This window comes from Melanerpes formicivorus, unplaced genomic scaffold (assembly GCF_026170545.1).
Source record: "Melanerpes formicivorus ecotype bairdi unplaced genomic scaffold, bMelFor1.0.p_v2 SCAF_72, whole genome shotgun sequence".
NCBI classification, from domain to species: Eukaryota; Metazoa; Chordata; class Aves; order Piciformes; family Picidae; genus Melanerpes; species Melanerpes formicivorus.
This window is the reverse complement of record NW_027142424.1, coordinates 1,099,858-1,121,498: the sequence shown is the minus strand read 5'-3', so window position 1 is coordinate 1,121,498 and position 21,641 is coordinate 1,099,858. Positions and strand designations below refer to the sequence as shown.

At 51.9% G+C, this 21,641-nt stretch overlaps 2 protein-coding genes across 3 annotated transcripts in view; one reads left to right on the top strand and one right to left on the bottom strand.

Annotated features, from left to right (window-relative positions):
- The window catches only part of SVOP (SV2 related protein), a 39,450-nt gene extending 37,505 nt beyond the window's left edge, over window positions 1-1,945 (bottom strand). The window contains exon 1 of the mRNA XM_068163341.1: window positions 1,861-1,945. Coding sequence (XP_068019442.1) covers window positions 1,861-1,895 — 35 coding nt within the window. The 5' untranslated portion in view covers window positions 1,896-1,945. The remainder of the gene's footprint in view (window positions 1-1,860) is intronic.
- Window positions 1,946-3,870: 1,925 nt separating this feature from the next.
- On the top strand, window positions 3,871-21,229 carry USP30 (ubiquitin specific peptidase 30). 2 transcript variants are annotated; one of them, XM_068163337.1, is made up of 13 exons: window positions 3,871-4,001; window positions 4,265-4,374; window positions 6,558-6,740; window positions 7,457-7,560; window positions 8,512-8,610; window positions 9,320-9,359; window positions 9,603-9,697; window positions 11,914-11,973; window positions 13,624-13,710; window positions 15,294-15,374; window positions 16,537-16,756; window positions 17,838-17,946; window positions 19,839-21,229. In XM_068163337.1, the coding sequence occupies exons 1-13, from the start codon at window positions 3,949-3,951 to the stop codon at window positions 20,089-20,091; spliced, it is 1,494 nt and encodes a 497-aa protein (XP_068019438.1). In that variant the 5' UTR covers window positions 3,871-3,948; the 3' UTR covers window positions 20,092-21,229. The 2 variants fall into 2 exon arrangements, with proteins under 2 accessions (XP_068019438.1, XP_068019437.1); XM_068163336.1 differs by having other exon boundaries at window positions 9,317-9,359.
- Window positions 21,230-21,641: the final 412 nt, after the last annotated feature.

Here is a 21,641-nt window from a genome sequence, read left to right as displayed (position 1 = left end):
TCCCTCAGTCTCCTTTTCTCCAGGCTGATCAGTCCCAGTTCTCTCAAGCAACTGAGTACTACCCTAAAAGTGTGATAAAAACCAATTACAGCTGAAGATCACAGATCCAAGCAGTCTGCTCTCTTTCAGTGAGCAAAATGCTGTAGATACAATCAGTGCAACAGGAGGAATCATGGCATTGAGGCTTCCAGAGGAGGCAGTCACTGTGGGCCTGCATCACTCTCAGCAGAGAAGCCTGATGGGATCACAGAATCATACAACTCTTGTGGTTGAAAAAGACCTCTAAGAGCATCTAAGTCCAACTGTCCAACCTGGAATGGAGCTTCAGGGCACGAAACATCGAGTTCATAGAGATTCTGGGGGGCTTCTCCCAGCCTTTTGCTAGAAACCAGCACTTTCCAAGCAGAGTTTTGCACAATCAACACCTTTCATTTCAGAACACAGCAGGTTGGTTTGGTTTTGGTTTTGGTTACTAAGTAAGCTCCAACTTCCCAGTAAGTTAATGGTGTGAGATGGGGTCCTCCAAGCACACTGGTGTCCTTGTTCCCTGTTTGTAATGTGTAGGGGACAGCCAGGAGAAGGGGATGCTGCACATGTAGACTGCAGCTGGCAGGACAACTACAGGCTGGGGGCAGAGTGTCTGGAGAGCAGCCAGGCAGAGAGGGACCTGGGGGTGCTGGTGGACAGCAGCTGAACATGAGCCAGCAGGGTGCTCAGGTGGCCAAGAAGGCCAATGGCATCCTGGCCTGCAGCAGGAACAGTGTGGCCAGCAGCAGCAGGGAGGTCATTCTGCCCTGTGCTCAGCACTGCTCAGGCCACACCTTGAGTCCTGTGTCCAGTTCTGGGCCCCTCAGTTTAGGAAAGATGTTGAGGTGCTGGAAGGTGTCCAGAGAAGGGCAAGAAAGCTGGGGAGGGGTCTGGAGCACAGCCCTTTGAGGAGAGGCTGAGGGAGCTGGGGTTGCTTAGCCTGGAGAAGAGGAGGCTCAGGGGAGACCTTCTTGCTCTCTACAACTGCCTGAAGGGAGGTTGTAGCCAGGTGGGGGTTGGTCTCTTCTCCCAGGCACCCAGCAGCAGAACAAGAGGACACAGTCTCAAGCTGTGCCAGGGGAGGTTTAGGCTGGAGGTGAGGAGAAAGTTCTTCCCAGAGAGAGTTGTTAGCTGTTGGAATGTGCTGCCCAGGGAGGTGGTGGAGTCCCCATCCCTGGAGGTGTTCAAGAGGTGACTGGACATGGCACTTGAAGCCATGGTTTAGTTAGTCATGAGCTGTTGGGTGCCTGGTTGGACTTGATGATCTCTGAGGTATTTTCCAACCTCACTGATTCTATGATCTCTTTACATCCTTCTCCTGCCACTCCCCTGGTTTCTCTCAGCATAGTGTCATAGTGTCATAGTATCAGTCAGGGTTGGAAGGGACCACAAGGATCAGCTAGTTCCAACACCCCTGCCATGAGCAGGGACACCCCACACTAGATCAGCCTGGCCAGAGCCTCATCCAGCCTGGTCCAGGGACAAGGGCCTCAACCACCTCCCCGCACAACCCATTCCAGGCCTTCACCACTCTCATGGGGAAGAACTTCCTCCTCACCTCCAGCCTGAATCTCCCCACCTCCAGCTTCATTCCATTCCCCCTAGTCCTATCATTACCTGAGATCCTGAGCAGTCCCTCCCCAGCCTTCCTGTAGCCCCCTTCAGATACTGGAAGGCCACAATTAGCATCTTGCTTTCTACTCTTCAGTCAGGCTTCTCTGACCAGCAGCCTCCTGGCACATGTGGAGCAATGTCAGGTGCCCCTGGCCTGCAGCAGACACTTTGCTAACAAAGCTCATTAGAACTAATCAAGGGAGCTCTGAAGCCTGTTACCTGCCAGCCCCATAGACAGGATCAGCAGCTGCCATCTCCAGGTGCTCTCCTAAGCTGCATGTGTCAGTCAGTCTGCTCCCAGCTCTTGCTCTTCTAGCAAAGGCATGAGATGTCTAAAAAAAACCCCAAAAGGCAAGAGTTAAAACAAAAGGCTAACAAAACCAGGTGGAGAGCAAAGAGAGTCAGGCTTCCAAATACTGGGCATGGAAGGAGAAGGGTGACAATGGAGTCCAAGGGAGAGCTACCAGGATGATGAAGGGACTGGAGCACTGCCCTTGGAGGAGAGGCTGAGAGCCCTGAGGCTTTTTAGTCTGCAGAAGACTGAGAGGGGATTTAACAATGTTTATAAATACCTGAGGGCTGAGTGTCAAGAGGAAGGGGACAGGCTCTGCTCAGCTGCATCCTGTGATAGGCCATGGGATAATGGATGCAAACTCCAGCACAGGAGGTTCCACCTCAACATGAGGAGCAACTTCTTCACTGTAAGGGTCACAGAGCACTGGAACAGGCTGCCCAGGGAGGTTGTGGAGTCTCCTTCTCTGAAGACTTTCAAGCCCCACCTGGATGTGTTCCTGTGTGGCCTGTGCTGGATTCTATGGTCCTGCTCTGGCAGGGAGGTTGGACTTGATGAACTTTGAAGGTCTCTTCCAACCCCTAACATCCTGTGATCAGCCTCAGGGCTGGTGTGTGCTGTGTGAGAATGAAGGCTGTTCTAGCTCTGTGGGGTTTGGATGGCTTCATAGAATCAGAGAATTATTTTGGCTGGAAAAGATCTTTAAGATCAAACCCAATCCTTAACCCAGTACTGCCAGGTCATCATTAAACCATGTCACAAAATGCAGGTCTTATGTGCTATGATTCTATCTCCAGGGATGGTGACTCTGAGAATCCCAGCATGACTGGGGCTGGAGAGGACCTCTGGAGATCACCCAGTCCAATCCCACCCTGCTCAAGCAGGGGTACCCACAGCAGCTTGCCCAGGAGCACAATGGCCAGGGGGGTTTGGAAGCTCTGCAGAGAAGGAGACTCCACAACCTCTCTGTGCAGCCTGCCCCAGGCCTCCAGCACCTTCACACCAAGCCAGTTTCTCCTCCTGTTCAGATGGAACCTCCTGGGTTCCAGTTTGTGCCCATTGCCCCTTCTCCTGTGCTGGGCACCACTGGAAGGAGTCTGCCCCCATCCTCTTGGTCCCCACACTTTAGCTCTTGATTGGTATTGACTCTAACACTCTCAACCTGTTCTGGGGCTTGACCACACTGTCAGCAATGAAATTTACCCTAACGTGTCTGACCCTGCTGCCACGTAGAGTAGAGTAGAGCAGACCAGACCAGGTTGGAAGAGACCTTTGAGATCATCACATCCAACCTATCACCCAACACCACCTAATCAACTAAACCATGGCACCAGGCACTCCATCAAGTCTCCTCCTAAACACCTCCAGGGATGGTGACTCCACCACCTCCCTGGGCAGCACATTCCAATGGCAAATCTCTCTCTCTGTGTAAACTTCCTCCTAACATCCAGCCTAAACCTCCCCTGGCACAGATGAGACTGTGTCCTCTGGTGTTGGTTGCCTGGAAGAAGAGACCAACCCCCGCCTGGCTACAACCTCCCTTTAGGGAGTTGTAGACAGCAAGAAGGTTTCCCCTGAGCCTCCTCTTCTCCAGGCTAACTTGTGCCGTTTGAGCGTCCCTCCTCCTGCCCACAGCTCTGAGCCAGCACCCTCAGCTCTGAGCCAGCACCCTCAGCTCTGAGCCAGCACCCTCAGCTCTGAGCCAGCACCCTCAGCTCTGAGCCAGCACCCACAGCCGCCGCCCCCTCCGGAGAGCCGGGAGAGAGCGGCAGGAGGAGAGCGGCAGGAGGTCAGTGCCTGCGCACGCCACTTGCAGCGCTCCGGGCCGGCCCGGCAGAGGTCGCCGTGCGCCCGCCCCGCCCCGCCCCGCCCCCCCGCGGCCTCGGCGGCCGTTGCCAGGCGCGGTCCGTTCGCTAACCGCTCCCCCCGGCGCCACTTCCGTTCCCCCCAGCGCTCTGCCGCTCCGCCGCGCCGCCTGCCCGCGGGGCCCTGGTTCCGGCGCCGGGGCCGGGGAGATGTTGCCCAGCGGCGCGGTGCGGCGGTTCCTGCGGGCCGGAGCGGCGGCCAGGTCAGCGAGGACGGGAGGGGACGGGGTGGAAGGAGACGGCTCGGGCTGAGGCCGGGATCGGCACCGCAGGCAGGCGGCGTGGAGGGGCCGGCGGCCGGCTCCGAGCGCCGGGAGTGGGAGCGGGAGGAGGAGGTTCAGGCGTGCGGGAGCAGTGCGAGCACCCCGGGCGTCCTCCCCGCCCTACCTTCCCCGGTGCCCACTCGGCCTCTGCAGGCGGAGGAAGCGACCCCCGGTTGTTTGTTTGTTTGTTTTCCCCGTTTCAGGTCTAAAGTCATGAAGAACTGGGGCGTCATCGGGGGGGTGGCCGCTGCGGTGGCCGCGGGGATGTACGTGCTGTGGGGTCCCATCACCGAGAGGAAGAAGCGCAGGAGAGGTACGGGGAGCCAGGGGTCAGGAGCCGGCAGCCCGGGCCCTGGCACCTAAACCACGGGGAAATGGCCCAAAAGTGCGTTCCGGGGGCCTTCGGGCTTCCCCTGGGCACTCGCCGAGCAGCGGGACAGGCACCCAGTTCTGTCCGTTATTAGCAGCTTCTGCTAATTGTTCTGTGACAGTTCTGGGCACTGTCCTGTCGAGAAGTGCAAACAATTAAATCATATCTATTAAACAAAGGGTTTTAGTTCCTTGTGTAGCGTTTTAATTGTACCCATTGGCGTTGTTAAAAATTAGTGACTCGTTAGCCATGATCCTGTGTCCTGTGGCAAGTTACTTAGTGACCTGCTGCAGGTAGCACACTGCATTTTGCACTTTGGAATGCCAAAGTATTGCATTTCACTTTATCTTGCATTTTGGGCTGCAAAATATTACCATATCTAATTTGATTTTGCATTCTGGGGTGCAAAACTTGGTTCGGTTTCCCTTTATCTGGCATTTTGGGCTGCAAAACCTGATTCTCTTTCCCTTTATCTGGCATTTTGGGGTACAAAACTTGATTGTTTCCCTTTATCTGGCATTTTGGGGTGCAAAACTTGATTGTTTCCCTTTATCTGGCATTTTGGGGTGCAAAGCTGATTCTGGTTCCCTTTATCTGGCATTTTGGGGTGCAAAGCTGATTCTGTTTCCCTTTATCAGGCATTTTGGGGTGCAAAACTTGGTTCTGTTTCCCTTTATCTGGCATTTTGGGGTGCAAAACCTGATTGTCTTTCCCTTTATCTGGCATTTTGGGGTGCAAAACCTGATTCTCTTTCCCTTTATCTGGCATTTTGGGGTGCAAAACCTGATTCTATTTCCCTTTATCTGGCATTTTGGGGTGCAAAACCTGATTCTATTTCCCTTTATCTGGCATTTTGGGGTGCAAAGCTTAATTTTATTTCCCTTTATCTGGCATTTTGGGGTGCAAAACCTGATTCTGTTTCCCTTTATCTGGCATTTTGGGGTGCAAAACCTGAGTCTATTTCCCTTTATCTGGCATTTTGGGGTGCAAAACCTGATTCTGTTTCCCTTTATCTGGCATTTTGGGGTGCAAAACCTGAGTCTATTTCCCTTTATCTGGCATTTTGGGGTGCAAAACCTGATTCTGTTTCCCTTTATCTGGCATTTTGGGGTGCAAAGCTGATTCTATTTCCCTTTATCTGGCATTTTGGGGTGCAAAACCTGATTCTATTTCCCTTTATCTGGCATTTTGGGGTGCAAAACCTGATTCTATTTCCCTTTATCTGGCATTTTGGGGTGCAAAACCTGATTCTCTTTCTCTGGCATTTTGGGGTGCAAAGCTTGATTCTATTTCTCTTTCTCTGGCATTTTGGGGTGCAAAGCTTGATTCTATTTCCCTTTATCTGGCATTTTGGGGTGCAAAGGTTTTCCATTGATGTGAATCTGAGACCACCAAGTCTGTAAGCACTTGACAGGAGGTAGAGCCCAGGGTCTTCTGGTTTTCATGAGGTGCAAGTACCAAGTACACTGAAATTGTTAAGTTTTAATGTCAAGACCTAGCACTTGAAAGTAGAAACTGAAAGTAGCTACTCTGCTTTAGTGAGGTCACATCTGGAGTCCTGGCTCCAGTTCTGGGCTCCTCAGTTCAAGAGAGACAAGGAACTACTGGAGAAGATGCAGAAGAGGCTCCAAGGTTGCTGAGGGGCCTGGAGCATCTCTGTGAGGAGGGAAAGCTGAGAGCCCTGGGGCTGTTGAGCCTGGAGAAGAGCAGCCTGAGAGGGGGCCTGATCAATGCTCATCAAGAGATAAAGGGTGGGGGGCAAGAGGATGAGGCCAGACTCTTCCCAGTGGTGTGCAGAGACAGGACAAGTGGCAGTGGGCACAAAGTGGAACCCAGGAGGTTCCATCTGAAGAGGAGGAGAAACTTCTTTGGTGTGAGGGTGCTGGAGGCCTGGAGCAGGCTGCCCAGAGAGGCTGTGGAGTCTCCTTCTCTGGTGAGCTTCCAAACCCCCCTGGCCATTGTGCTCCTGGGCAAGGTGCTGTGGGTGCCCCTGCTTGAGCAGGGTGGGGTTGGACTGGATGATCCTCAGAGGTCCTTTCCAGCCCCCACCCTGCTGGGATTCTGTGTCTAAAATACTGAGGTTTTCCTAGGCTTTGTGGAGCAATCTCTTGCACTTCTATTTGCAGGGCTTGTACCTGGCCTTCTGAACTTGGGAAACACCTGTTTCATGAACTCCTTGCTGCAAGGCTTATCTTCTTGCCCATCTTTCATCAAGTGGCTGGAGGAATTCACAACACAGTACAAGACAGAGCAGAACTCACCCCCTGAGCATCGATACCTGTCAGTCACTTTGCTGCACCTCCTGAAAGGTACTTGGACATTGTTATGTTCTGATAAACTAAGAAGAGAATATTTAGCCAGCCTGAAGATGAGCTACTGTGTACCCAGGTGGCCTAAAAGGCCAACAGCACCCTGGCTTGGATCAGCAACAGTGTGGCCAGCAGGACCAGGGCAGGGATTGTCCCCTTGTACTGGGTGAGGCCACACTTGGAGTGCTGGGTTCAGTTGTGAGCCCTTCACTCCAAGAAGGACATTGAGGGGCTGGAGCAGGTCCAGAAAAGGGCAACAAAGCTGGTGGAGGGGCAGGAGAACAGGTCTGGGGATGATAAGCTGAGGGACCTGAGGTTGCTTAGTCTAGAGAAGAGGAGGCTGAGAGGAGACCTCATTGCTCTCTACAAGTTCCTGAAAGGAGGCTGGTGCCAGGTGGGGGTTGGTCTCTTCTTCCTAGTATCAGGTCATAGAACAAGAGGAAATGGCCTAAAGTTGCTCCAGGGAAGGTTTGGGTTGGACAGGAGGAAGAATTTCTTCAACAAAAGACTTGTCAAGGCCTGGCCCAGGCTGCCCAGGGCAGTGGTGGAGTCCCCATCCCTGGAGGGGTTTCACAGCCATGGAGATGTGGTGCTGAGGGCCATGGTTTAGTGGTGACCTGGCAGTGCTGGGTTAATGTTTGATGATCTTAAAGGTCTCTTCCCACCAAAACTATTGCATCATGTTATGGTTCTGTTCTAACATGCAATGTCCCCAGCTTTGTCCTGCCAGGAGGTGACAGAAGATGATGTCCTGGATGCCAGCTGCCTGTTGGAAGTTCTACGGATGTACAGGTGGCAGATCTCCTCCTTTGAAGAGCAGGTGATTACAGAACCCAGACTGCCTGACACACCCCTCAGAACCTTGAGCTAGGGCAGCAGAGAATGGAAGCTACCTACAGCCCTGATTGTCACAGAATCACAGAATGGTTTGGGTTGGAAGGGACCTTCAAGATCATCTAGTTCCAACCCCCTGCCATGGGCAGGGACACCTCCCACTAGATCAGGTTGCTCAGGGTCTCATCCAACCTGGCCTTAAGTCACATCTGGGTCTTTGCTGGTTTCAGTGTTTTCAGCCCCTCAGTGCAGCTGGTTGATGAACCTGACCAATTATCCTATTCATAAAATAAGTTTCTGTGTTCTTGGATTCAGTGGACTGAAGCTTGAGGAGGGGAGACTTAGGCTGGAGAGGAGGAAGAAATTCTTCCCAGTGAGGGTGGTGAGACACTGGAACAGGTTGTCCAGAGAAGTTGTGGATACCCCTTCCCTGGAGATGCTTAAGGCCAGGCTGGATGAGACCCTGAGCAACCTGATCTAGTGAGAAGTGTCCCTGCCCATGGCAGGGGGTTGGAACTGGATGATCTTGGAGGTCCCTTCCAACCCAACCCATTCTGTGCTGCTATGACTCTGAATCTTTCATAGCTCAGAGCTGAAGTGAACAGCAGAGCTTTCAGTTACACTTTTCCTGCCATCAAGGGAAGCAGGCTTGGTGGATTCAGATATGTATTTTTCCTCCCAAGTATTTTAATACCTCTTGAGTTGATGTGGCCCAAGATATTTGCCATGATTTGTGTGCTGCCACCCAGCTCAGCTTCAGAGCAAAAGCTCCTGGGCAGAACTGCAGGAGAAGCACAAATCACTGCTACGGACCCAAAAGGTGGGCTCTAAGCAGTACCTTTTCCTTCCACAGGGACACAGTTCCATGTCTGTCTGGTGCTCTGGGTGTTGATGTCTTTTTGTCTTCACTTCTACAGCTTCTGCTTCTATTTAACAGGATGCTCATGAGCTGTTTCATGTCCTTACCTCTTCCCTGGAGGATGAACGGGATCGGCAGCCTCGTGTGACACATCTCTTCGATGTGCTGGCTCTGGAGGTGACTTCCTGACTCCTCTTCCTTCACTGTCAGGAGGAGTTCCCATGTTCCTAAGTGTGTCAAGTACAAAGTGCCTGGTTAGAACCTGAGGCTGGCTACAAAGCTGTTCTTGAAAGTGGAAGGAAGCAATCAGCCCACAATCTAATAATTAAAGGAAAGGGGAGCGAGGTTAAAGGCAGTGTTTGACTTGAGAGTGACTCCACTTCCATCAGGCCTTCTGCATTCCTAAATCCATGGAATATAGGGAATGAAACACAAGCACAGAGCACTAACAGCCCACTTAAGCAGCCACTTTTGCCTCTTGAAGGCTTGACACAAGAGATCTGAGAGCTGCAAAGTGGCCATTTATGGAACAGTCTTACTCGGAGGTGAAATTTAGCCACCAATTCCTTCCTGCAGACAGGAAGCTTCTTACCTCTTCTTGCCCCATGTGTACAAACAATGTGTAAAACCTGTGAACACTTTTAGTGCTTCTGAGGCAGAGAATTCTGCAGATTGATTGCTGATTTCACCAGCAGAAGTGTTCTTTTTCTGTCCATTGTGAATTCACTGCCTAGCAGTTTTCTTAGCTTTCCTCACATACAAAGAGCCACTGAACCTCCCATGATTGTTTTTCATGCCAGAAAAAGCTTATTGGGGATGAAGTTAGAAGAGATGAAATGGTTTCTGAGGTAGGCTTAATGAAATCTCTTCTTTTTCTCTGTAGCAGCCAGAGATAACCCCAAAGCAAGTAAGCTGTAGGACAAGAGGTATGCCTTTTCCACTCTGAAATGTGACTGTCCATAGTGTAGTTGCTTTCTGCATCAAGGGGGTAATATTGATTGACTTGTTGGACTGAAGTGCATCTCTTCACCTGTAAAAAGCTCATTCACTGTTTGCCAGTGGGACAGACTGCATGTTAGAGCAGTAACTTTTGCTGCTGTGGGCCAAGAAGGTGGCAGTGCAGTGGTGAACAGGCAAAGGAAAAGACCCATTTCAACTTTGTGTTCCAGGGCCCCTTCCCCCTGTGTCAAACCACTGGAAGGCACAGCACCCTTTCCATGGAAGGCTGACCAGCAACATGGTTTGCAAGCACTGTGAGCACCAGGTACAAGAACCTCTGGCTGGTCCTTACCATGTTTATGCATGGAGATAATGAAATGTGGTCTAGCTGGTGGGGATGGTTGCTGTATTTGAGACAGAGCAACAGCAGCCCTAACATGGTTAGCACTCAGAACCACAGACTGAAAATCCACTCACATGGTGGTGGTTTAGGATGAGCTACTGAGGACTCTTCATGCCCTTCACTCCAAGGAGGATAGTGAGGTGCTGGGGTGTGTCCAGGGAAGGGTCTGGAGAACAGGGCTGGTGAGGAGCAGCTAAGGGAGCTGAGGTTGTTCAGCCTGGAGGAAAGGAGGCTGAGGGGGGAACTCATTGCTCTAGAACTCTCTGAAAGCAAGTTGGAGCCAGGAGGGAGCTGCTCTGTTCTCACAAGGAACAAGCAGCAGGGCAAGAGGGAACAGCCTCAAGTTGCCCCAGGAGAGGTTTTGAGTTGGCCATGAGGAACAATTTCTTCCCCTTGAGGGTTGTCAAGGCCTGGCCCAGGCTGCCCAGGGAGTGGTGGAGTCCCCATCCCTGAAGGGACTGAAAAGCTGTGTAGATCTTGTGCTGAAGTATATGGTTTAGTGATGATCTGGCAGTGCTGGTTGAACAGTTGGACTCAAAGGTCTTTTCCAGCCTAAAGAGTTCTGTGATTCTATTTGAGATTGCAGGTGCAAGGCCACATTCAGTTGCAGCCCAGTTACCCAGAGCAGGGAGCTGAAAATAAGCTGGCTAAAGAAAAACTACAGGAAGTAATTCTAAGCTGTAGATCAAACTAAGAGTATGTTTAGGGCTTCTACTTTTCAACACCTTGCAGACAAAGTCAGCAGGGGCAGCTTCAGAAGAAAGAGGCTAAGCAGTGCTTTGAGTACCCTGTTCCCAAGCAGGGTTCTTGGTGGTTCTGACCCTATTGTCAAGGTGGGGGGAGGGGTTCTGACCCTGTTTGATGGAGCCACAGAATTGTTCAGGTTGGTAAGAGTCCTTTAAGATCATCACTTCCAACCACAGCCAGCTGGCAGCTAGTCACTAGTGGTGTCCCCCAGGGCTCAGTGCTGGGCCCCATCCTGTTCAACATCTTTACTGATGAGCTGGACGAGGACATTGAGTCCAGCATCAGTAAGTTTGCAGATGACACCAAGCTGGGGGGCAGGAGTTGATCTGTTAGAGGGTAGAGAGGCTCTGCAGAGGGACCTTGACAGGCTGGGCAGATGGGCAGAGTCCAAGGGCAGGAGATTGAATACATCCAAGTGGCAGGTTCTGCATACTGGCCACAGCAACCCCATGCAGAGCTACAGGCTGGGGGTAGAGTGGCTGAGAGCAGCCAGGCAGAGAGGGACCTGGGGGTGCTGATTGCTGGCTGAACATGAGGCAGCAGTGTGCCCAGGTGGCCAAGAAGGCCAAGGGCATCCTGGCCTGCATCAGGAACAGTGTGGCCAGCAGGAGCAGGGAGGGCATTCTGCCCTGTGCTCAGCACTGGTTAGGCCACACCTTGAGTCCTGTGTCCAGTTCTGGTCTCCTCAGTTTAGGAAAGATGTTGAGATGCTGGAAGGTGTCCAGAGAAGGGCAACAAAGCTGGGGAGGGGTCTGGAGCACAGCCCTGTGAGGAGAGGCTGAGGGAGCTGGGGTTGCTTAGCCTGGAGAAGAGGAGGCTCAGGGGAGACCTTCTTGCTCTCTCCAACTCCCTGAAGGGAGGTTGTAGCCAGGTGGGGGTTGGTCTCTTCTCCCAGGCAAGCAGCACCAGAACAAGAGGACACAGTCGCAAGCTGTGCCAGGGGTGGTTTAGGCTGGAGGTGAGGAAGAAGTTCTTCCCAGCAGGAGAGATTGGCCATTGGGATGTGCTGCCCAGGGAGGTGGTGGAGTCACCATCACTGGAGGTGTTCAGGAAGAGACTGGATGAGGCACTTGGTGCCATGGTTTAGTTGATTAGATGGTGTTGGGTGATAAGTTGGACTGGATGATCTCAAATGTCTCTTCTATTCCTATTCCTCTTCTATTCCTATTCCTATTCTATTCCTATTCCTCTTCTATTCTGTTCTCTACCTCACCAGCTCCCTGTGGACAGCAGAGGGCACACACTCATCTCATGTGAAGCTGGGTTGGGTTTGTGGGTTTTTTCAGACTCGTGAGGTTGGGTTGGTTGAGTTGTTTGGGTTTGGGGGGCTGTTTTTCCTGTGGCCTGTCCCCAGTTCCAGCTCACTGGAGCTGTGCACTGCTTTCTTGCAGAGCCCTGTGAGGTACGACACCTTCGACAGCCTCTCGTTGAGCATCCCTGCAGCTGTCTGGGTAGGTTGCCCCCTCCCTGCTCCACTCTGCCTGGGGTGGGAGTGGGGGGGCTTGTGTCATGGCTCTGTCTTCCACCAGTGCCTTCTGGAGGTGCTGCTGCCCAAGGGTAACTGAGCAGCTGCAGTTTGTTTTCTGTGCCTTTTCACAGTGACCCTGTTTGTGTAACCCCACACCTCATCACTATTGTCTTGCTGCAAATTGCCAATTAGCTCAACAAGCAGCACTTTGCTGACACCAGCAGAGTTTGCTGTTTCTCCCCCGGGGGGGATTTGGTCCTTTCTGTGTAATTTGAACAGAGCAGATCAGATCCCAAGGGCTGTCACTGGAAAATAAAGTGACCTTGGGCTGCTCTGTCCCCGTGCCTCTAGGACACAAGTTACCCACTACAGGCTTTGGGATCAGGTCGTCCCAACTGGAAGTGGCTTTGGTTTCATTTTGGCCCTCTGAAAATCCCTGACTGACAAAGCATTAGGTTTTTAGGGGGGGAGGGGGGAGCAAAATGTGCAGGGTGTTTTTGAACTACAGCTTTCTACTTAGTGTCTGCTAGAAATCATAGAGTGGAATGGGTTGGCTTGGATGGGATCTTGAGGACCATCTGGTTTCACCCTCCCTGCCGTGGGCAGGGACAACTTCCACCAGCCCAGGTTGCTCCAGGCCTCATCCAACCTGGCCTTGAACACCTCCAGGGTGGGGGCATCCACAACCTCCCTGGGCAACCTGTTCCAGTGTCTCCCAACCCTCACTGGAAAGAATTTCTTTCTAATCTCCAGTCTAAATCTCCTCTCTCCCAGCTCAAAGCCACTGCTTCTCATCCTGTCACTACAATCCCTTGGCAGCAGTCCCTCCCCAGCTCTCCTGTATCATAGTATCATAGAATCCCCTCCCTCTCTCCTCTCTCCTCTCCCCCTCTCTCCTCTCCCCCTCTCTCCTCTCCCCCTCTCTCCTCTCCCCCTCTCTCCTCTCCCCCTCTCTCCTCTCCCCCTCTCTCCTCTCCCCCTCTCTCCTCTCCCCCTCTCTCCTCTCCCCCTCTCTCCTCTCCCCCTCTCTCCTCTCCCCCTCTCTCCTCTCCCCCTCTCTCCTCTCCCCCTCTCTCCTCTCCCCCTCTCTCCTCTCCCCCTCTCTCCTCTCCCCCTCTCTCCTCTCCCCCTCTCTCCTCTCCCCCTCTCTCCTCTCCCCCTCTCTCCTCTCCCCCTCTCTCCTCTCCCCCTCTCTCCTCTCCCCCTCTCTCCTCTCCCCCTCTCTCCTCTCCCCCTCTCTCCTCTCCCCCTCTCTCCTCTCCCCCTCTCTCCTCTCCCCCTCTCTCCTCTCCCCCTCTCTCCTCTCCCCCTCTCTCCTCTCCCCCTCTCTCCTCTCCCCCTCTCTCCTCTCCCCCTCTCTCCTCTCCTCCTCTTCTCCTCTCCCCCCCTCCTCTCTCCTCCTCATGATTCTGTTGCTCTTTATGTGCAAGCTCCAATGTTTTCATTGCCACAGCTCCATCACCAGTGCTGTGGACTCAAAGCCATTTAGTGCTTTCTCCAGGAATAAATCTGAAATTCTCTGCTTTCTCTGGGAGAAATCAGGGGCAAAAGCCAAATCTTTTTCCCAAACTGAGGTGGTTTGCACCCTAAAATGACTGCAAATAATGTTGCTTTTTTTCCCCCCCATACTCAGGGTCGTCCTCTAACACTGGACCACTGCCTCCATCACTTCATCTCCTCTGAATCTGTGAAGGATGTGGTGTGTGACAACTGCACTAAAGTATGTCATTTGGATTTATATTCTGGCTGAGATTGAACACATCTAACTGCAGGGTTCTACACATTGGCCACAACAACCCCAGGCAGTGCTACAGGCAGGGGACAGAGCGGCTGAGAGCAGCCAGGCAGAGAGGGACCTGGGGGTAGTGGTTGAGAGTAGGCTGAACATGAGGCAGCAGTGTGCCCAGCTGGCCAAGAAGGCCAATGGCATCCTGGCCTGCAGCAGGAGCAGTGTGGCCAGCAGGAGCAGGGAGGGCATTCTGCCCTGTGCTCAGCACTGGTTAGGCCACACCTTGAGTCCTGTGTCCAGGTTAGGAAAGATGTTGAGGTGCTGGAAGGTGTCCAGAGAAGGGCAACAAAGCTGGGGAGGGGTCTGGAGCACAGCCCTGTGAGGAGAGGCTGAGGGAGCTGGGGCTGCTTAGCCTGGAGTGGAGGAGGCTCAGGGGAGACCTTCTTGCTCTCTCCAACTCCCTGAAGGGAGGTTGTAGCCAGGTGGGGGTTGGCCTCTTCTGCCAGGCAAGCAGCACCAGAACAAGAGGAAACAGTCTCAAGCTGTGCCAGGGGAGGTTCAGGCTGGATGTTAGGAAGAAGTTCTTCCCAGCAAGAGAGATTGGCCTTGGAATGTGCTGCCCAGGGAGGTGGTGGAGTCACCATCACTGGAGGTGTTTAGGAAGAGAGTGGATGGGGTGCTTGGTGCCATGGTTTAGTTGATTAGATGGTGTTGGGTGATAGGTTGGACTTGATGATCTCTGAGGTCTTTTCCAACCTGGTTAATTCTATTCTACTCTAATTCTATTTATTCTATGCCTGCTGACAGAATGATGCCTTCAGTTTTCTCCTCAGGACTTCAGGAGAGCCACTAGCCTGAGGGACGACTTCTGTTTCAAATGGAGTTCCTATCTCCTAGAGTATTTTGAGGGAGGATTTGGTCATGGTGAGGAAGGAAGGGCTGGCCAAGACAAAGGAGAGTTTGGTCATGGTGAGGAGGGGGGATCTGGCCAAGACACAGGAGAGTTTGGTCATGGTGAAGAGGGAGGATCTGGCCAAGACAAAGGAGAGTTTGGTCATGGTGAGGAGGGGGGATCTGGCCAAGACAAAGGAGAGTTTGGCTATGGTGAGGAGGGAGGATCTGGCCAAGACAAAGGAGAGTTTGGCTATGGTGAGGAGGGAGGATCTGGCCAAGACAAAGGAGAGTTTGGTCATGGTGAGGAGGGGGGATCTGGCCAAGACAAAGGAGAGTTTGGTCATGGTGAAGGAGGATCTGGCTAAGACAAAGATGATTTTGGTCATAGCAGGGGAGGATTAGACCTGGTGAACCTAAGTGGCTCGTTTGACAACCAACTGAAATGGCCATACCTAAACCTGGAGCCTGGGCTTGTTCTGGTTTCTGCTTCATTTTGATTGAGAATTCTGATCCATTAGGATCAAAACTCCTCCAGGAAGTTCCTGGAAAGCTGTTGGTGTAATTAAAGCACTGAGAGTAGTTCTGTCTAGACAATTGCTATGCCTGCACTGTGCAGACCTGCACTGTTATGTGTAATCAAATGCCTTCATTTCCTCCCCCCACCCCCCTTCTGATTTCAGATTCAGGCAGAAGGGACCCTGAATGGCCAAAGCATAGAAAACCAGAGAACAACATTTGTGAAGCAATTGAAGTTAGGAAAGGTAAGGCCAGCTAACCCTCTACATCTTGGTTTTCAGTCACTTCTTTCTTTGTTCTCTAATATTAGGCTATTTGCAGGGTTTACTTCAAAAAATCAGCTCATTTATCACATACTGGCAAGCATTGAGGCCTCAAAACAGCAAACTCTGTGGCTTCAAGGATGTGAGCATTCTACTGTTGCTCAGTAAAACACTTAACATGTGAGTTTGCCTCCAGGACAGCTCATATGGTGGTGAGAGCCTGCCCCAGGTTGCCCAGAGAGGTAGTGGATGCCCCATCCCTGGAACCATTCCAGCTCAGGTTGTTTGGGGCTCTGAGCAACCTGCTCTAGTTGCAGATGTCCCTGCTGGCTGCATGGGGGTGGATTAGGTGACATTTAAAGATCCCTTCCCACCCTAAATCAGTCTGGGATTCCCTGTGTTGCATGAATTCTTGGCTTCCTTGCCAAGTGAAGGGATTGACCTCCACAGTGTGTGCAGCATCTTTAACAGCTGCAAGGAGATGGAGATGTTCTAAGCACCTCTGGTTCAGGGAAGTGGATATGGTGCTAAACATCAGGTGGAGTTTATATGACTTAGCTCTTACCAGTTTTGCTCTGTAATTAAGAGCCTCACCTGCCAAGAATAGCAATAACTATAACTGACAGAGGTTAAGCCTTGCAGGACTTGAAAAGCCAGGTATGTATCACCACTGCAGCTTTTTCCCCTGGTCCTCTCACTGTGCAAAGCCATTACCAACTAAGCATTAGCAAATGCCTTGCAACAACTCCCTCTTAACAACCCCCAGCCCTTGTTTCCACCTCACAGACCCAGCAAGATGAGGTGGACAGGTGAGTTTGTAAGGATGATCTTTGAGGTCTCTTCCAAGCTTAGTGGTACTGTGAGATTTTGATGGGTTTTCTCTTCCATTTTCTGCCCTGCAGCCCAGAGAGCAGTGGCATGGTCAGAAACCTCAAAGACAGCTGTGAGTTTGAGTCATGTCCTAGGGATACCACTGCCAGGAAGCTCACACAGAGATAGCAGCACATAAGGGGCACAGCTCAGTGATGCATTTCCTTACTCACCAGGCTTAGCAGTTCCATTTGCAGGCTGGTCACTTGGAACAGCTCTTCCTTTTCATTCAAAATGTCTTTCTCTCTTCCTTGTCCATGGGATGTTGCTGAAGCTGCCTCAGTGTTTGTGCATCCACCTGCAAAGGCTGAGCTGGTCAAACCAAGGCACCCCTCTGAAGCGCCACGAGCACGTGCAGTTCAACGAGTTCCTCACCATGGACATCTACAAATACCACATCCCTCTGCACAAAGCCAGCCACAGGGAGCTCAACCCGAGGAAAACTGAGGAGGCAATGCCTGGGACAAAAGATGGCATAGCAGGAAGACCTTCAGGTACTTGAGCAGCTTGGTTTGGAATGGAATGGAGTGGAATGGAGTGGAGTGGAGTGGAATAGAGTGGAGTGGAATAGAGTGGAGTGGAATAGAGTGGAGTGGAATAGAATAGAGTGGAATAGAGTGGAGTGGAATAGAATAGAGTGGAATAGAGTGAAGTGGAATAGAATAGAGTGGAATAGAGTGAAGTGGAATAGAAGAGAGTGGAATAGAAGAGAGTGGAATAGAAGAGAGTGGAATAGAAGAGAGTGGAATAGAAGAGAGTAGAATAGAATAGAATAGAATAGACCAGGTTGAAAAAGACCTTTGAGATCATCAAGCCCAACCTATCACCCAACACCATCTAATCAACCAAACCATGGCACCAAGCACCCCATCCAGGCTCTTCCTAAACACCTCCAGTGATGGTGACTCCACCACCTCCCTGGGCAGCACATCCCAATGGCCAATCTCTCTTTCTATGAAGAACTTCTTCCTAACATCCAGCCTGAACCTCCCCTGGCACAGCTTGACACTGTGTCCTCTTGTTCTGGTGCTGGGTGCCTGGGGGAAGAGACCAACCCCCACCTGGCTACAACCTCCCTTCAGGGAGTTGGACTGAGCAAGGTCTCCCCCGAACCTCCTCTTCTCCAGGCTAAGCAACCCCAGCTCCCTTCTTGCTGTCTACAACTCCCTGAAGGGAGGCTGTAGCCAGGAGGGGGTTGGTCTCTTCTGCCAGGTAAGCAGCACCAGAACAAGAGGACACAGTCTCAAGCTGTGCCAGGGGAAGTTTAGGCTGGAGGTGAGGAGAAAGTTCTTCCCAGAGAGAGTTGTTTGCTGTTGGAATGTGCTGCCCAGGGAGGTGGTGGAGTCTCCTTCTCTGGAGAGCTTCCAAACCCACCTGGCCATTGTAATCCTGGGCAAGCAAGAGTGGTTGGACTTGGTGATCTTGAAGGTCTCTTCCAACCCAAACAATTCTATGATTGGATCAGTGCAGATCAGTAAAATACCTGTTGTGTGGTGAAAGGTGCTGCAGGAACAGGAGCACAGCTGCTGGCAGTACTGACTGCAGTGCTTATGTACTGTCTCCTTTCTCTGGCAGATGCAGAACAGCCAGCTGGCACTAAACCACTCTTCATGAATGGTGCCTGCTCCTCTTCCTTTTTAATGTCCCCTGGAACCTTTCCACTGGCTGCATTCCCTGAGTGCAGGTGAGTTAGTGGTTTGTACCCTATCTTGGCATTTCAGTCACTTCAAATCATCTTTTGGTTTTCTCCTTGCTGATTTGGAGTCTCTGGCTCCATTTCTCTCTCTAGAAAAGGGAGCAAAACATATCACAGGCAGATCTTTAAACCTCCTTTCTCTGGTTCATGGTGCAGGAAATCATCCTGAACAGCCACCACCTTGTTCTTGCTGTTTTCCTCTCCCCCCTCCTTTCATTTCTCCCCTCTTACTCTGATTTAAAACCTATTACAAGAAATCCACAGTTCTCTTACAGGCTATTTTCCCCCAACATTGTGTTTAACAGGCTTGAGTTGTTAAATCAAACATTAACCTGGGGTGCAGGAAGAAGAGCCTGACCAGCAGGTCGAGGGAGGTTCTCCTCCCACTGTATTCTGCCTCACTGAGGTACTGGGTCCAGTTCTGGGCTTCTCAAATCAAGAGAGACAGGGAACTGCTGGAGAGAGTCCAGTGGAGGCTCCAAAGATGCTGAAGGGCCTGGAGCATCTCTGTGAGGAGGAAAGGCTGAGAGAGCCCTGGGGCCGTTGAGCCTGGAGCAGCCTGAGAGGGGATCTGCTCAATGCTCAGCAAGAGCTAAGGACCTATGGGAGGCAAGAAGATGGGGACAGACTCTTGTCAGTGATGCCCAGTGACAGGACAAGGGGCAACAGGCACTAACTGGACCCCAGAAGGTTCTATCTGAACAGGAGGAACTTCTTGGTGTGAGGCTGCTGGAGCCCTGGAGCAGGCTGCCCAGAGAGGCTGTGGAGTCTCCTTCTCTGGAGAGCTTCCAAACCCCCCATGGCATTGTGCTCCTGGGCAAGCTGCTGTGGGAGCCCCTGCTTGAGCAGGATGTGGTTGGACTGGATGATCTCCAGAGGTACCTTTCAATCCTCACCATCCTGGGAGTCAGTGATAATAGAACAAGTCAGCCCTGCAGTCAAGACTTGCTACCTAGAATAGCAGTTGCCAGGCAGTGTGTCTCTTACAGAACCACCTCTGGTCTAGTGGAAGGTGTCCCTGCCAATGCCAGTGGGGTTGGAACTAGATGATAACTTCAAGGTCCTTTACCCAACCCATTCTATGAATCTATCAAGCTATGAATCTTTCCACTCTCAGTAGAGTAGAGTAGAGTAGAGTAGAGTAGAGTAGAGTAGAGTAGAATAGAATAGAATAGAATAGAATAGAATAGAATAGAATAGAATAGAATTAACTAGGTTGGAAAAGACCTCAGAGATCATCAAGTCCAACCTATTATCCAACACCATCTAATCAACTAAACCATGGCACCAAGCACCCCATCCAGGCTCTTCCTAAACACCTCCAGGAATGGTGACTCCACCACCTCCCTGGGCAGCACATCCCAATGGCCAACAACTCTCTCTGTGAAGAACTTTCTCCTCACCTCAAGCCTAAACCTCCCCTGGCACAGCTTGAGACTGTGTCCTCTTGTTCTGGTGCTGCTTGCCTGGGAGAAGAGACCAACCTCTGCCTGTCTACAACCTCCCTTCAGGGAGTTGCAGAGAGCAAGAAGGTCTCCCCTGAGCCTCCTCTTCTCCAGGCTAAGCAACCCCAGCTCCCTCAGCCTCTCCTCACAGGGCTGTGCTCCAGACCCCTCCCCAGCTTTGTTGCCCTTCTCTGGACACCTTCCAGCATCTCAACATCTTTCCTAAACTGGGGGGCCCAGAACTGGACACAGGACTCAAGGTGTGGCCTAACCAGTGCTGAGCACAGGGCAGAATGACCTCCCTGCTCCTGCTGGCCACACTGTTCCTGATGCAGGCCAGGAAAAGGCAACTACAAGGCAGCTCAAGTGGAGCTGCTCCTTGGAGCGCCTGTGACCCACAGGGCTGCTGACCTCTCCTTTCTCTGTGCCCTCCAGCTCCCCTGCCTACCTGTACCGCCTGATGGCCGTGGTGGTGCACCACGGGGACATGCACTCGGGACACTTTGTGACTTACCGCCGCTCGCCGCCGCCGGCCCGGAGCCCCCTGCCGGTCAGCAGCCAGTGGCTGTGGGTCTCTGACGACACCGTCCGCAGAGCCAGCCTGCAGGAAGTCCTCTCCTCCAGCGCTTACTTGCTCTTCTACGAGCGTGTTCACTCCAGGCTACAGCACCAGAGGGCTGAAGAGTGACTGAAGAGAGCAGAAGGACACAAAGTGAGAGGATTCCTCTGACCAGATCTTCGTTGCACCTCCTGTTATGCAAATAACCCACCACAGGCCCTTTAAATTTCCCCCTCCCTCCCTCCCTTCCTCCCTGGCTGGGAGTTGTGTTTCCTACCAAAACGCTGCTGCCCACAGAGGTGCAGCCCAAAGCATCAGAGAAGCATTTCTTGTGTTCCAAAAGTGGTTCTGTCAACATCTCAGCTCTTGAAGCAGCCCTTTCCAACAGGCTGTGCCAGGCCCTGCAGGCTCCACCTTCTGGCACCTGGGTCAGATGGCCAGGGGGAGCTGCTTCCATCTCCTACGTCTCGCTGCAGGCCTTTTGGAAGCTGCTGTCAGCAAAGGCAACGACTGAAGAAACAAAAGTGCCTTGAGCCCATTTGAACAGCATCCCCTTACCATCCTGGGAGCCCCACTGCTGTGTTCTGAGCAACCTCTCAAGGTGCTGGGATGAACTCCTAGTGGAACCAGACCCCTCTTGGTGTCCCAGCTGATGAGCTCTACAGCTCACCCATGATGCAAAAAGCCCTTCCCCTCCTCATGCCATTTGCCTCACCTTTCTCCATCACAGAAGGACTTCTCTTGCTTCAAGGCTTCAAGATTGATCCAAGATTCTGCTTCTGCCAGGAGACAGTTTTTAATCTGTGAAGAGCCAAGCCCCTGATTTACTGCTGTGTGTCTCTGGAGTACAGCTGAAATGAAGAGGCAGAGGTGTTGGCATTCTCATTTCCTCCAGCACTACACAACTGCTGCCTACAAATGGCTTGGAGCACTGCCTACAACTTTCAATGCTGTGATTTCAAGGCTGCTGTAATTGCTGACCCAGACTTGCCCTTCCTGCTGGAATGCTGAAAACTGCCATTTCTCATCAGCCAGCCAGAGAGGTGCTGTCTGCCTTGCAGATGAGCTTCAGAGCTTGGACCACTTGTGACTGTGAGCTGAGCTGTGTTAGCAACCCAAGCCTCCTTGGTAGGTTCAAATGCACACAAAGGAATCAGGACTGGAGAGCACTGAGTTGTCCTGTGAAGTTGCAGGGCAGCCCAGAAGGGTTGGTGTCCCTGCATGAGGCACAGAGACTGCCATGTAAATAAAAGCAAGGTGTACCTTTTGCTGCTCTGGATTGGTTGATGTGTCCAAAAAAACCCCACCACCAACCCAAACAATGCAGAGAGAGGAAGAAAGCAGCAAAAAATCCCCTCTTGAGTGCTTTAAGTTACCAAGAGTAAAGTCTGTAGGCTATTTTTAACCTCTTTTCTGTCCTTGTAAGCTTGGAGGAGAAAAAGATTCATTCCTCAGACAAGCTTTCAGTCAGTGCAAGACTGAAAGTTTCCACACTTTGAAGTTTACAAACCTCTTCAGGGCAGTTTTTGTACCTCTTGAATCCATCTTGCTGCCCTGAGCTCCTGGGCCTTGGGAAATCCTTAATGGGAGGGCTCCAGACCAGCCAGAATTGGAGTGGTAATGGATGGGTATGCAAAAATCTTTTAGACAACTTACCATTGCAGAACAGGGAGCACAAT